The 15,262-nt window shown below is 37.2% G+C and overlaps 1 protein-coding gene across 3 annotated transcripts in view; it reads right to left on the bottom strand.

The window, feature by feature from the left end:
• STXBP4 (syntaxin binding protein 4) overlaps window positions 1-15,233 on the bottom strand; it is a 171,649-nt gene extending 156,416 nt beyond the window's left edge. For 2 of the 3 annotated variants that reach the window (XM_081220206.1, XM_081220208.1), the window contains exons 1-3: window positions 15,158-15,233; window positions 4,067-4,143; window positions 3,467-3,594 (exon numbers count right to left, since the gene is read on the bottom strand). In XM_081220206.1, the coding sequence (XP_081076332.1) occupies window positions 3,467-3,513 (47 nt within the window). In that variant the 5' untranslated portion in view covers window positions 3,514-3,594; window positions 4,067-4,143; window positions 15,158-15,233. The remainder of the gene's footprint in view (window positions 1-3,466; window positions 3,595-4,066; window positions 4,144-15,157) is intronic. The other variant, XM_081220207.1, reaches the window with a different exon arrangement.
• Between the last annotated feature and the right edge of the window lie 29 nt (window positions 15,234-15,262).

Genomic DNA, 15,262 nt, shown 5'->3' with positions numbered 1-15,262 from the left:
GTAAATCAAATTCTTAGAACTAGACAACTCAGAGTACTCAGTACACACTAACAACAGCATTTTAAAAAGTATGATCATACAAAAGCAATCAAATGAATTTTTTTAGCTCTAATTTTAGTTTTTCTATAAAACAGCCAAACAGTACAAGAAATTACTGCAATAATGCTTATTTCTTTGGAGTAGAAGAAAAATACTTTAAAAATATTATTTAAACAACTTTAAAGATTTATTAAAGGTGACTGAAGAGACTTAGTTTTAACTGATTTTTTTTGACTACACTGAAGGATTCCAAAACAAAATACTTTAATGAATTAGGTAAGTGACTTTAAAAGACATGTTTTTGGCCATTTAAAGCAAAATAAATATGACCTTCATTTGAATCTCAAAAAAAAAAAAAACCACAGTTTATCTTTTTAATTTAGAAAGAGTATTTTCCTGGGACAAATCACTTGCTCCAGCTGCAATTTCTGCCAGACTTAAAAGTGATGCCATTAGAAAAGACAGAACTGTTAAAAGAATTCTGCAAGAGGTACTCTCCCCCCTTCCCCTCAGTTGTGTTTCTAAATAGTGGTCAGAGCAGACACTTTTACTGGTCTAAGAGAAATTGAATAAAGCACGAAATGAAGCTCAGGGCTATCTGCTTATGGTGTAGTGGGTGTTGTGCTAAGCAATATACATACATTAGGCCGTTCAACAAATATTTATAAAATTCCTACGATTATTACCCTCATTTTTCTAAAAGAACCCAAATCTGGGCAGGTTAACTTGGTGGCCCAAGGTTACGAAGCTGGAGAACAGCAATGTGAGGGCAGTCTGTCTAACTCCAGAGGCAAAGTATGGTCTAAGGTCTACTTCACTGGTGCATTAAAGCCATTGTTGAATATAGGACTTCCAGCTGTCTTCAAATGTGCCAAAACACAGAAACTGCTGTTTAAAAAGAGTTACTTCATATCTTACATATGATTATAGCTTTAAAAAATTTTTCTTAACTTCTGCCATAGAAATTCTGACTATATCTTTAAGAAGACTTGTATTCAAAAGTTAAATCATAAAAAAGTAGAATGAAAGAAATTAAAATTTTAAAGAACTTACAAAACTCCCTGTTTTTGAATATTTTGCCCTTTATATAGCACATCCTTTAGGGTTGCATTATATTGAATTCAGCTCTAGGGTTGGAGGGCCTATCTGGGGTTACTAGGGTAATAGTCAATTAGCTAGGGAAAAAAGGCAGAAACTGTTCTCCTGTCAGATTTCAGAACCTCAGTCCATTCTTGACAGGAGATTTAGACTGCAAGGATGTAAAGGGGTGAAGCCTAGAAAAGGGCAAGATGAAGAAAGGGGACAAAGGTCCTCATTAAGCACCTCCAATAACCTCTTAAACACTCTAAATGTCAATTTCCTTCAATGGGGACACACACGATCTCCCGCATATGTTATTATTTCAGTAAAGGATCCCTCCTTTTCTAAGCCCAACACAGAGTATCTATTATTAACACAGCAGTGCATTTACTTGCTAGGACCTTACTTTAAAATTCCCTCATTGTTAAGAATTTATATTACTTCTTTTTTTGGGGGGCTATTAAAAATAGTTCTGCTGCTCAACTTTAATCATAGTAAGAGAATTACAAGTAAAAACCAGGCAGAGACACTGCTTTTCACCTATCAGATCAACATAAATTTAGAACTTTCACAGTATAAGACAAGGCTTTAGGAAAGAGGTACACTTTTACACTGTTGGTGGTAATGCAAAATGGCATAACCCCTAAAGAGGGGATTTGGTAGTCTCTAACTTTACCTTCTGATCCAACAATCCCCTTTCTAGGAACCTTTCCCAAAGATACTCTGGCAAGAAATACAAATGACTTGTATACTAGGTTCGTCATTTGGCATAATTTGTGATAACCAAAAATAGCAAACAATTCAAATGTCCATCAATAAGGTACTGGATGAATAAACTATGGTATATTAAGAACAGAATACTATACAGTTACAACAAGGTACAAGGAAGATCTTTATAAGTTGATATGAAGTGATCACAAGGATATAATTATAATTATAATTATAAAACGTCTGGTCAAAACACTATATATAATATGCTACTTTTTTGTTAAGAATGCACTGGCAAGTGGAGGCTGGGAGCTGGATGCTGGGTGTTTTGGGACATTTTGCCTTGGTCACATGCTACTTCCTCATGAACTTGATTTTGCCCTAAGTAGTAGTTGGATAAAACTCTGTGCTGTCACACAGAGTAGAACTGTTCAACATCAATGCATGGAGCTCTGTAGACAGAGCTCTTCACCTACCACACAGCTGGGCCTGGCTTATATCCTTATGAGACTGGAGCTTTCCAGTGCTCCCAGGAGGAGGCATCAGAGAAAGATACCCTGAGTTTAACTAACCTGACACCCTTCTGCAGGGAAGATCTTCAAACCTGAGTCAAAGTGCTGGTGTACACTTGTTTACTATGTAAGCAAGAGTAGAAGAATGTCTATACAGTGGAACTATATACAGAATAAATAATAGCTTTGAGAAAAAATATAATTATATACACACACACATATATATATATATATATAACATGCATATCTATTTATATGGATATGTATTTGCTTATGCAAAAAGAAACACTGAAAAACAACTAAGAATAAAGATGGCTATTTATAGGAGGAATGAAGGCACAGAGTGGAAGACAAGTCTGAAAGCAGGACTTCTCCAAATATACCTTGTTATATGTGCGCTACATGTTTGCAAAACGGCCACCAATTCTTCCCATCTCTGCCTGCATGCCCCCAGGAATGTGACTTTACCGTTCCTTCCGTTAAAAAGTAAAGTCTGTAACTCTAGACCTTGAATTTGGACTTAGTTATCTCAATTGCTTTAGCCAATGGTGCATAAGCAAATGCGAGGAAAACAGACATTTGAAAAACACTTGTGTTTGTTGCTGGGAACCATTCTGCCACCACGTGAAAAAGTCTGAGCTAGCTGCCTGGAAGATGAGAGGCCAGGTTGAAAGAGACTTCAGCTATCCAGCCTTCCTAGATGAGGCCCCAGAACATGTCAATGAGGCCACCCTACGTGATCTGGTGCAGCCCAGAAGAACTGCTCACAGAATCACGAGGAAGAATAAATGCTTGTTTGTTTTAAGGTACTTTGAGCTGCTTTGTTAGTCAGCAAATGTTAACCTTAACATTATGTTATTTTTATACTGGAATTATAAAATATTTTAGGTATTCAAAAAATCAGATCAAATTTTTAAAAAGCAGTCTATATAAATAATTCTAAAAGAGAATGCATAATTTGTCCTTTACCCTGATTTACATAGAAAGCTGTGATCAACCTTTTCATTACCACTATCTTAGACCACAGGTAGGTAGCTGTAAAAACCTTTCCACCAAATGTTCATTAATATTCTACATATTTTAAACTATGATAGTTTAAAACATATTAAATTTAATTTAGCAATTACTTTTCAGGTAGACTGGATGATACTACGGCAGATGTATTTTTATTCATGGTTTCACCGCTACTGTAGCCTTGGATCTAACAGCTGTATAAATGAAGATCTTGACGAAGAGTCTATAAATTCTTCTTTTCCTAAGATTGGAGAAGTAGAAAATAAACTGTCATAACTTAGAACAGTCAAAGTTGACTTTAACTGTGCATAAGAACATTACATATACTTGGCATGTAAACAATATGTGCCTGTGTATAGATGATAGATGTATTTTATATATGTTGGGCTATGGCATTTTAGTCATTGCTGATAATATCTGAGAAATGTAAAGGCAGTTCTGTAGACAGGAAGCTAGATAGAGCTATAGGACTATATCTATATCATTATCAATATCTATAGCTATATAAAAATCTGTATATTCTAGCAGAAGTGAAGAATACAGTTAAGCTTTAGGTAACTATTATAGCTTCCACCGTTAATAAACTTAAAAACCACATAATACTAAAAGACTGAGGAAAATGTCTCTTGTGAGCACAAGGCTAGGAATTTTACAGTCAGAACGTCTGCAAAATAATTATACTTTGAAGAAAACACAAATTCCTACTGTCTCACCAACTATCTTGAGGGACTTCCTGCAGATCCTATATTACTCTGACTCATATTACTCCATGAGCTTCTCAAATATTTTCCTATAAAAAGAAAAAAATATTATTTTAATGTCTCACATAGCTCCACTGTGAAAATTATAGAGAATAGTGCAGTTTCATTTCATTTAAAACCTGTATTGGAACAGATTTACCACTTCTGTAGAAGAAACATAAAGTATAGAAACCTGAAGTTGAAAAAGACCTTATTAGAGTCATTTAGCACAACTCTCTTATTAAAGAAATGAGTAGCTAGGTTCAGAGAGATGATATACTTTCCCTATACAAATGAGAAATAGTCAATGTTTTTTTTTTTCCCAACTAGAACTCAGGCTTCAGAGCCCACAGCATGGAACTTGACATCACACAGACCTGGATTCCAATTTGAGCTTCTAGGCTTCTCCAAGCATCAGTTTCTTCGAAGGTACGGTAGGTAGTAGTGATGGTTTTACAAAGGGATACACATATCAAAACTTACCAAACTGTCTCACTATAAATATGTGTGCTTGTTATAAATCAATTATACCCTAGTAAAGTTAAATTTTTTTTAAATCCAATTTTCAGTTAAAAATGGCAGCTTGACCTTGGCATGTATCTTCTTTTCCTCCAAGAGCCCACTAATATAAGAGTAAAGGGTTACAAACAGTATAAACTCATAATGTTAGAGAAAAAAATGAAAGAAGAACCATGAGATGAAAAATTTCCATAAATTTCTGGAAGACAAAAAATAGATGGTAGGGTGATAATTGATAAAGGAGGCCTGAAGAAGCTGAAAGCTAGGGAAAGGCTTTGTAAACACTTTTAAGTTTGAGCACACATATAGAAAATGGTAATACTTGTATGGTGTACTGGGGTAAACAGAGGTGGCATGCTATACCTCTAAGAAGCTGAGGGGCAATCACTAACTCAGCACACCATAATTGATTCATGGCAAAATTCTGGCCTCAAAAACAGCTAGAGATGTTGAGGAACACATCTTATAGAATCCCAGAGAGGTTGGGGACTCAGGAACCCAAAGTACTAGGGACAGTGAAACTGAGGTGGATAACTAAAATCAAGGGGATTATCCCATCTCTTCTCCAACTACTTATGTGAAAGAAATCCTAGATTTTTCTGTCAATAAATTAAATGGACTCTGAAGAAAGAGCCAACAACCGTCTGGGATCCTAACACAGAATTGTATCACTGGTCTGGGTGTTAAAAACCTGCTTCAACTTTCATAGCCCCTGTGGTAGCAAGCAACAGAAACAGTGGGAGCACACAGATCAGCAGTAGCAGGGAAATGAAGCCACCAAGCGCTGTCAGCAGCAAAAGTCCGATGGCCAGGAAGCAAGAAGTTTACTCAGTACCCCACGGGGGAAGGAGGGGAAACTTGAGGGAAGAGCTTACAATCCTAGGGCTTGACAGAGTAATGACTCAGAGTCAAGAGCTGCTGCAGTGGTCCACAAGACTAATGCAGCGGTAGAAGAGAGTTCAATTCTAAAAGTAAGTTTTTATAAGTTCATTATAGACTGCTTTAATAATATAGCAGAATGGAGCAGATTCCCAAACCTTCAGTGAGGAAGTTTCGATATAACAATAATAATAGCAACTACCATCTATTGGCACCATGTGCCACACACTGTGCCAAGTATTTCAAATGTATTTACCTTATTTAATATCATGAAAAATGCATTAGCTTTAAGTAAAAAAAAAGCTGAGTTCAAATGCCAATACCGCTATATGCTAGCCATACAGCCTAACCTCCTGGCGTCTCTTCATATTAAGGTAGGAATAATAACACCTAGCTAAAAGGGTTGCCATGAGGATTAAAGGAGATGTAAAAAATTGGGCTGTCTTCACAGTGTTACCAAAGTGAGTAAGATCCCCATGCAGTAGTGATTTGTCTTAGCTGGGCGCTGGGTCCCCAGGTCATGGAACATATACAAGTATAATGGATGTGTCATTGTTAAATTCTATAATAGATTCCACAGAGTGTCATTTAATTTTTTTTTCTACTTCAAACTATTAAAATGAAATTTCAGTTTTTAAATTATTTCATTCACCTAACATACCTGTCATTGTCCTAAGTGCTGGAGGTGAGATAAAAAGAAAAGAGTCTATCCCCAGAGACGGTCAAATCAGGAGTGTGCTAAGTGCTCTGACAGGGTGCTGGGGGCACGGAGGAAGGCCGCCTAACCCGGAATGGAGGAGTCGTCATGAAACAGCAACACAGCCAGGCATCATACTAGAGGATTTTATCCTCAGAGGAGCCCCAAAAGGCAGGTATTAACCCATTTTACATACGAGAAAATCAGTTAATGGAGAAGCTATGTGACTTGTCCATGGCCACAGTGCTAAACAGTTATAAAGTGGAATTTGATTCCAGTTCTGCCTGGCTTCAAACACAAGCTTTTTCTGCTAATTTATGTGGAAGAATGTCATCCTCCAACAAAGTAGGATAAGAGGGTGTTAATTAATGTAGTAATATGCTGTCTCTCTTCTATGATACTATTTCTTTTTTTTTTTTTGGCTGTGTCACGCAGCATGCAGGATCTTGACCTTAGTGCCCCAACCAGGGATTGAACCCGTGCCCCCTGCAGTGGAAGCATGGAGACCTAACCACTGGACCGCCAGGGAAGTCCCTATGAAGATGATACTACTGATTAAACTTCTTTACAATAATGAAATGGGTTTAATCTTATCCATCCAAACATCAGACTTTTTTTTTTCTCTCCGCATGAACAAGGTATCCATTGTCATATCCTTAAAAATCATAAAATGCCTTTTCCTTCCCTCTCCTTTGCTTGTTTCCTACTCCCCCCTTTATACAAGCGAGCAAGGCCCTCAACTGATAGGAGTTCTAGGAATGTTACACATCCACCCCAACCCCCCAACTTCACAGTATTAATGAATGACACAAAGAAAATATTCTATTCTTTTATTAAAAATACGACCATTCAGGGAAAATATTTTGTTTTTCTAGATTGCTGACTCATAGAGGGAAAAGGTTAGGTCAGCAAAAACAGAGACAGTGGAACACTGGGGGAAAATATCTTGTTTTATAAGCTGACTCTATTCTGGAAAACTGAAATTAGAGCTTTACTTTGATACACAACTCTCTTATGATTGCATTAGAAGTTTTCATTCCATACAATTAAAAATCTCATCAGATAAAAATCTGCCTATCATGCACATGATGTCTGAATAACAGACTTAATAATTTATATTCTCAGAGACACGACATTTAGTATTTTCTAAAACTAGTTCTTTTTACCAGACCAAAAATAGAGAATATAAAAGGGAAAGGGACAAAAACATCTGACAGAAATGATGGTAAGTGTTAACTTGATTAAACTATAATAATGCCATATGAAACATTATATTTTTAAAATTTAAATAGTAGTTAATACATTCCAATGTGGTTATATATTATGGAGGCATATCTCTGTCCTATCCAGCTCCACACCATTTCCACACTTAGGTACCCACTGTTTTAGTCTCTTGTGAATCCTTTTAGTTCTTTTACATACAAATAAACAAATATAAATAAATATTCTGATTCCTTGACATTTTTTTTGATGCAGAAAGTAGCTACAATCAGGCACAAAGCACCCAGCTGTTCAGGTTGTACACTGTACAATCCAGAGGGTATGGGTCATACAGACTCTGATGTGAACAGGTACTCTGGAGTGTGTGGTAGCCCTGCATACTATATGCACTACTGTGCAACCTGTTTCTTTTTTTCTTTAACTTAATATATAACTTGGAATTCTTTTCATATTTTTACATAGCATACTAATTTATTTTCACAACTGTATCGTATTCCATTTTATGGATGGACCATATTTATTTATTCCCTTACTGATAGATATTTAAATTGTTTCAATTTTTTTGCTATTGCTATAATGAAATCTTTATATATAGGTCACATTACACATTTACAAATCTATCTGTAAGATAAATTTACAAAAATCAGAGTTTATACAAACTTGCTATTTTGACAGAAAATGTCAAACTGCTCTCCATCAGGGTTGTACTATTTACCATTCCATCAATAATAGTGCCTCCATCAGTAATAGTGCCTGGTATTCCAAATCCTCACCAACATGGTATACTACATTACTTGGATTTTGACCGTCATATTGATGAAAATGGTATCTTAATGTAGTCTGAGTGAGGCTGAGCATTTTTTTTTAAAGCTTTCAGAAACTTTTATGTGAATTGTGTTTTCCTATCTTTTGCCAATTTTCCTATTCATTGTTAGCTTTTTACTGTCTACTTTCTAGTTCTTAAATCCTAGGGAGATTATTCCTCTGTCTGCACTAAGAATTGTAAGTATATATTCCTCCTTTTGTTCTTAGATTTTTTTTTTTTTTGGTTATGCAAAAGTTTGTGGCTAAATTTATCTTTTCTTTTATGATTTTTGGTTTAAGTCAAATGAAAGTCCTTGCCCACTCCACAAAGTTACAAAGAACTCTCATATTTTCTTACAGTTTCATTCTAAAATCTTTGATCCATTTGGAAACCACCTACAGTATAAGGTATAGATCCAACTCTTATTTTCGCCCCCAAGAAGACCACTCAGTTGTCTCAATCACATTTATTAAATGTGATTTGAGATGCAACCTTTATCATACACCAGATCTCATAAGTACTTGGGTCTACTACTGTACTTTTTTATTCTGGCCCATTTGTTATTCTACGTATTCATGTACCAACACTATTTTATTTTAATCATAGAAGCTTTATAATATGTTTTCATATCTGGTAAGGACAAAACCCCCCTCACTGCTCTTTTTTCAGCCAAGTTTCCCTGGCTATTTTTGGTTATTTTTACACATTAACATCTAAATCTCCTTGTTTTGTTTTGTTTTTTTTTAAAAAAAGCTAATTGTTGGGAATCACGTTAAATTTACAAATTGATTGAGGAAGCTCTGGTATCTATCTTTTTGATTTTTCCTGTCACAGTACTTGGTATATCTTTCCTTTTGTTCAAGTCTTCTTTTGTGACCTTCTGCAGTGTTTTAAAGTGTCTTCATATGGGTCTTGCACATTTCTTATTTATTTAATTCCTAAGCATTTTGATATTTTTTCTATTAACTTAATGCCTTTTAAAACACTTATTATTTTGTAAAGGATAAAAACTGTTTTGGGAAAGCTTAGTAAAATCTTCTAGAAAACAATCTCTTTCACCCCAAGTTCTATCACATGACTTAATGTCTTTAGTTTTTAGTGTTACTAGTAAACTAGTTGAAGGAAAAACAGGCCCAATTCATATATTAGATTTTAGTTGAAAATTGTGTAACTGCAATATGTTCGTTTATATCCAAGTGCATCTTAGTTAACACTTCAGTACATATACACATACTCACAGCTTATAGACAATTAATTAATTAGAAGACTTACTGAGTTATCTTTACAAAGATTAAAATAATAACTCTAGAATAGACTCATAAGAGCTTTATAAGCAAGAACCTAATTCTCATCCTCCCTTGACAAAGTATTTTTATATCTACTTCAAAGTTCTTAACAAGCTATGTTGCCAAGGAACTCTAGTGTCTTTTAGGAACTCTAGTGTCTTTTAGTTGTTCCTCTAAGGTGAAATGGTAAACAGAAGAGACAAAGGACAGGTGTTGTAACAATGGAGGAGAGATTTATTGGCTTAATACTAAACCCAAACAGTCTCTCCCTTCTCCCTCCTCTTCCACCTCCTCCATCATCATCATCATTCCCATCATCATCAAAGCACATGAGAAAGGTGCTTTGTCAGAAGCTATCGAGTCATATACATCTAAATGTCTTTGAAGACTCACCAGATTATTTCACTCAAGTGACTGGGGATCTTTAGTTCATCACTGAGTGTGACAGCTTATGCTTATGTCATTAGAAAGGGGGAAAAAAAGGAAAAAAAGGAGAACAAGGAGGCTTTTTCTTAGGAAACAGTGAAATTTTACATTGAGGTCATTTTAAGGGAGAAGGAGGGCTACCCAATAAGTTATCTGTCTGGATTCTGTGACTGACAAATTAGAAATGCCTCCTATTTATAAATTCACTGGAACTAATATTAAAAATGTCAATATCGCTTATTGTAAAGTTAGACCTATAGATTCAGTATTATACTTGAAGAAACACACATATAAGAAAATGACAATGTTTAGGAACTGTGACAACTTGTACACCTTATGACAGCAGAAATTCTTCAAGACAGCATTAGCTATTTATATAATCCTAGGGTTGTTTAAGAACGTGGGCAAAAATCAGGAATGCCTCCCTTCCCTGTGCTAGACTTTAACTGATCTTTTAAAATGGCATGAAAGTTTCAGGAAATCAAGATATAAAAAAATCGGTCAAAGGGTTATTTTACTATCTCCTTGATTCTGTACTCAAAGGCAATATTCCCCCTGGTGGTACATTTTTTGCTTAGATTTTCAAGAATCTAAGCAGGTCAGGAATGCTACTCATTTGTCCTGGAGGTGGATGAATAGCATCTGCTTGTAACCCACAGCACAACCCAGTGGGAAACAACAGAAAACCGCTTCAAAGAAGGAGTCCTGGGCTTCTTTTTTTTTTTTTTTTTTTCTGGGCTTCTTGAAAGCTCTTCATCAGACCAACAGCTCACTCACTGCTCTCACAAGTCTCCTTAGACTACCTGACTGCCTTCTGCTTGCCAATCACTGGCTCAGTACAATCATGTGCACGCACTGTGCTAAATGCTTATGATATTATGCCCAAAAAGCCAAGGCCTCTGCTTTTATGGCATCTACATGCTAGCGCTGGGAGAAAAATAACAAAAACGGAAACAACATGAACTAGATTTCAGATACTGAAAGGTGGTATGATCATATGCGACTGGACAAAGGAGAGCTACTTTAGATTGGGTACTAGAGTTCCATCTAAGATCCAAATAATAGGTCAGCCAGGAGAAAAACTGAGGGAAAAAAACTGAGGGACCAAGTATTCCAGGCAGAGAACGTCTGAAGGCAGCAAAAAATTTGGGATGTTTACAGAACAAAAAAAGTGTCACTGGAGCATGATGAATGGGGAGAGAGAGGAGATGAAGTTAGAGAGAAGTAGGCAGGGTCTAGAGTACTTAGAGTCTTAGGAGTCACGTAAGAAATAGGAATTTTTGCTTGATCTTATTTCGTACAACCTGACTGTTCTCAGGAGATCTGAATTTGCCTTTTGCCTTATCTCTTATCTTTAACTTCTGCTTATTCTAGGTAGGCTGACTATAGCCTAGCCTGAATTATGCCAGAATGTCAGTCAGTTCATTTGGGATATAATCAGTTGGGGGAAGGGGGCAGTACAAAATGAAAATGCGAAGCCCCTTGTTAAAAAAAACAATTATTAACAATTTCAGGTAAGTGACAGCACAGCATGAAACCGAGTACAGGGTCCAACTAGGTGAGCGACTGACCGCGCAGGTCACATACCGATGAAGCTGGCCCTGATCTCGATAAATGTCACTTGAAAAAAATAAACGCCTTCTACTGATGAATAATTTCTGTTTTCATTTCACCTTACCCGTCAGTCACATAAACTTATTCAAGATCTTTTAAATGGAGTAGCCTCTCAAACATGTGGTTTAAAGGAAGCTGCCAGGCTATATGGGAAAAGAATCAAAAAAAGAGTGGACATGTGTATATGTGTATGTATAACAGATTCACTTTGCTGTACACCTGAAACTAACACAGTGTAAATCAACTACACTCCAATAAAAATTAAATCTGCAAATATTTCCACATTTTTAAAGTGGATTCTACATGATGATAATTTAATATAAACAACTACTTTTTTGTTTTTATATCAAAAAAAATAAAGGAAGCTGCATGGAAATAAAAAAAACTAGGATATCAAGACTTACTGCAGCAACTTCATGCCATTATTGTGTACTAATTGGAACACGGTGATTATCCAGTCTATTCTCAGGCAAACTACAATTCATTTGTTCTTACTATTTACTCAAACGTATTACTCTTCCTCTTTTAGGTAGAAGGAAGGTACTGCAATAAATACCTACCAAATAAACAGTTGTTAGTACTGTTGGAATAATTGTTAGGTACTTCAAATTGCCAAATGGATCTAAATGGCTTTATTAGGCAGCCAGCTAAGAAATACAGCTCAGTGGCTAACATATTAAGATTTACAGTGCAATGTCCTTAACTTATGCATTAAAAATACTAAAAAATGTAATTATAAACCAGAATTTTTTATTTTTGGCCATGCCGTGCAGCTTGCAAGATCTTAGTTCCAAGATCGGGGATAGAACCCATGCCACCTGCAGTGGAAGCACTGAGTCCTAACCACTGGACCACCAGGGAACTCCCACAAACCAAATTTTAAAAACAATACGTCTTTATAATCCTTAAGTCAGAAAGCCTGAAAACCAATAATCAGATAAGAAAACATTGTGACCATCAGTGTTTTTTTTCCATTTTTCCTTCTTTTCCCACCTTCCCCCATTTCACTCACCTCCATCCCCCAAAATGGTTTGTATGAAAAATAACAACGTATTTTACCTACTATGTAAAATTGAACATGATCATAGCTAACTAAAAAGAGTGCACAAGGTTCAATTATTTACTGCTAAAAATGATATTACAAATAAAAGATGCTGAGTCTGAAACGTCAGTCCAGCCCCTGATGTTTTAAGTTTGTAATCAACATCTCTACTTGCAGGACAGGGTTGTACTAGCCTTGCCTGAGTTGCTCCCATTCCATTCATGGTAGAACCCATTACTTAGCATTAGTTACCATAATGATTTATGCAACATCACAAGCACACTCAGACTCACAAGAACTGCAGCCAACTCTACTGCTATCGAGATTACCGTACCTTGGAAAAGAGTAATTTCATTTGCAATTACACAACAAAATAAAAGTACAAAACAAAGACACTATTAGTGACATATTTATGCTGCTACCTCTTGCTACATGGAAGGGTTGCCTGGAAAAAAAGAATAGTCAAAGGGAATGTTTTGTTGGTTTCAGTGACATTAACATCTGCACAGGGTTTGAGCCTATGCTGTAAGGAATTTAAAATATGACAGGTCTTGTCCTGAAAGAGGTGACAATCTGGTATAAGAACTAAGGTAGATACAGATGAAAAAATTTTTCAAACATTCTCATAACATAGGAATAAGTCTGTAGAATCAGAGAACCTTGAAATGTTCGTGCCAAAGTAGAAAAGTCATGAGGACACGGGGAGGGGGAAGGGTAAGCTGGGATGAAGTGAGAGAGTGGCATGGACATATATACGCTACCAAGTGTAAAACAGCTAGTGGGAAGCAGCCGCACAGCACAGGGAGATCAGCTCGGTGCTGGGTCCACCTAGAGGGCTGGGATAGGGAGGGTGGGAGGGAGACGCAAGAGGGAAGAGATATGGGGACATATGTATATGTATAACTGATTCACTTTGTTATAAAGCAGAAACTAACACACCAAAAAAAAAAAAAAGTAGAAAAGTCAGAAGATACTTTTTTTTCTTTTTCTTTTTTTGGTTTCTAATTTTCTGGCCCTGTGACAACAGTTACTCTCTCAAGGTGTCCCTCATCACTCACCTGCACTACAGCAACTGCCTCCTAACTGTTCTATTTTCTTTTTTGCTCCCTTCCCTTTTCCACACCATAACCAATATCTTTTAAAAAATGTGAATCAGGTATCACCTGTATGCTTCGTATTATTTTCAGAATAAAATACAAACCCTTGGACATGGCTTATAAGGCTCTGTATTATCTGGCCCCAGTATACCTGCTCTGACCCATTTCCTACCACTTTTCTCCCTGCTCACAAGGCTAGGGAGAGATGGCCTCCTTTTTGTTCTTCAGTGGTAAGTAGCTCTTTCTTGCCTAGGGGTCTTGGCATGACTTGGAATTGCCATTGTGTAGTTTGCTCCTTATCAGCACTCAGGACTAGGCTCAAATGTCACATCCTCAGAAAGACCTTACTTTACCTCCCTTCATCTTGACTTTCAATCACACTGTACTGTTATCTCAAATTCCCTTATTTATGTGTCTGTTACTTGCTTTTCTCCTGAGTCCCTCAGTAGAAAGGACACACTCCATAACTGAACTGATCTTCTCTGACTTTCTCTGTGCTGTAGGCCCAGTAGGTTGAACAATGTCTGGCCCACAAGAGAGCACAGTAAATAAAATGTTGAAAGACAAAGTCATTTAACTTCGCAGGACTTCAGCTTCGTCATCCATGAAGTGGGGATAATTATACCTGCTCTGGACATTAGCAATAAAGAGTAATGTTTACTAAATGTTTACACTGTGAAAATTACTTACATGCATATTCTCATTTACTGTTATGATTCGTATTTTACAAGTAAGGCCGTTAAGTTTTAAAAAGACCAAATAACCTAAGGACCCACGGCCATAGTGAGGATCCGGGTATGAATGTAGACCTGCTGTAACCTCAGAATCTGAGCTCTTAACCTCTACTTTATAGTTCCTTGAAAGATGCTTTCTTCCATTACAGCAAAATTGCCTATGCCATCCGCCCCACGCAGGTCCTAGTTTGTCCTGTAGCACAACTGAAGAAAGCTATTACATCCCCCATGCGTTTCTTTTCCAAGATGAACATCCCCATTTCCTTCAATCTTTCCTTAAATGATCCTCATAGCCTGGTCACTATCGTCTCAAAAAACCAGTCTGACAACCTCTCTCCCGCCCTAGAACTGGTTAATTTTCACTGGGCAAATGGTTAAAGGACATAAGAGCAGTAGAAGCCGATTCCCAGGGGCTGGGAAAATGTAGATGTTCAAGTGTTCGAGTGGGCTGTGGTTAAAACAGGAAGACTTCCTGGGAGAGGTGATCCTCGAGCCGGAGTTCAGGGCAGTAACAGCGGATCGGCGGCCACAGTACCCCAGTCAAAGGACCGCGCGGGACAGCGGCCGCTGGGGTCCGCCGGGTCTAGACAAAGGCTGCTGGAGGTTAGGAAGATCGGGGACACAAACCACGTGATGATGGCTAGCACGCGGAAGAACGCAAGTCGTTTTCCTAAAAGTAACTTAAATAGGTACTGGAGGGAAGCAAAGTGGGAGAAACAGTCTAGAAGCAAAACGCGAACTTACCCTGCAACCCGGCCTCCGTAGCCCCACTACAGACGCCGCCACCTGAGGAGCCCCGTAGCCAAGGCAGCGGCAGGCTCAACCCAGAGATCGCGAGACAGAGCAGGC

This window comes from Mesoplodon bidens, assembly GCF_964165515.1.
Source record: "Mesoplodon bidens genome assembly, chromosome: 19".
Taxonomy (NCBI): domain Eukaryota; kingdom Metazoa; phylum Chordata; class Mammalia; order Artiodactyla; family Ziphiidae; genus Mesoplodon; species Mesoplodon bidens.
This window is presented reverse-complemented; position numbering and strand designations above follow the sequence as displayed.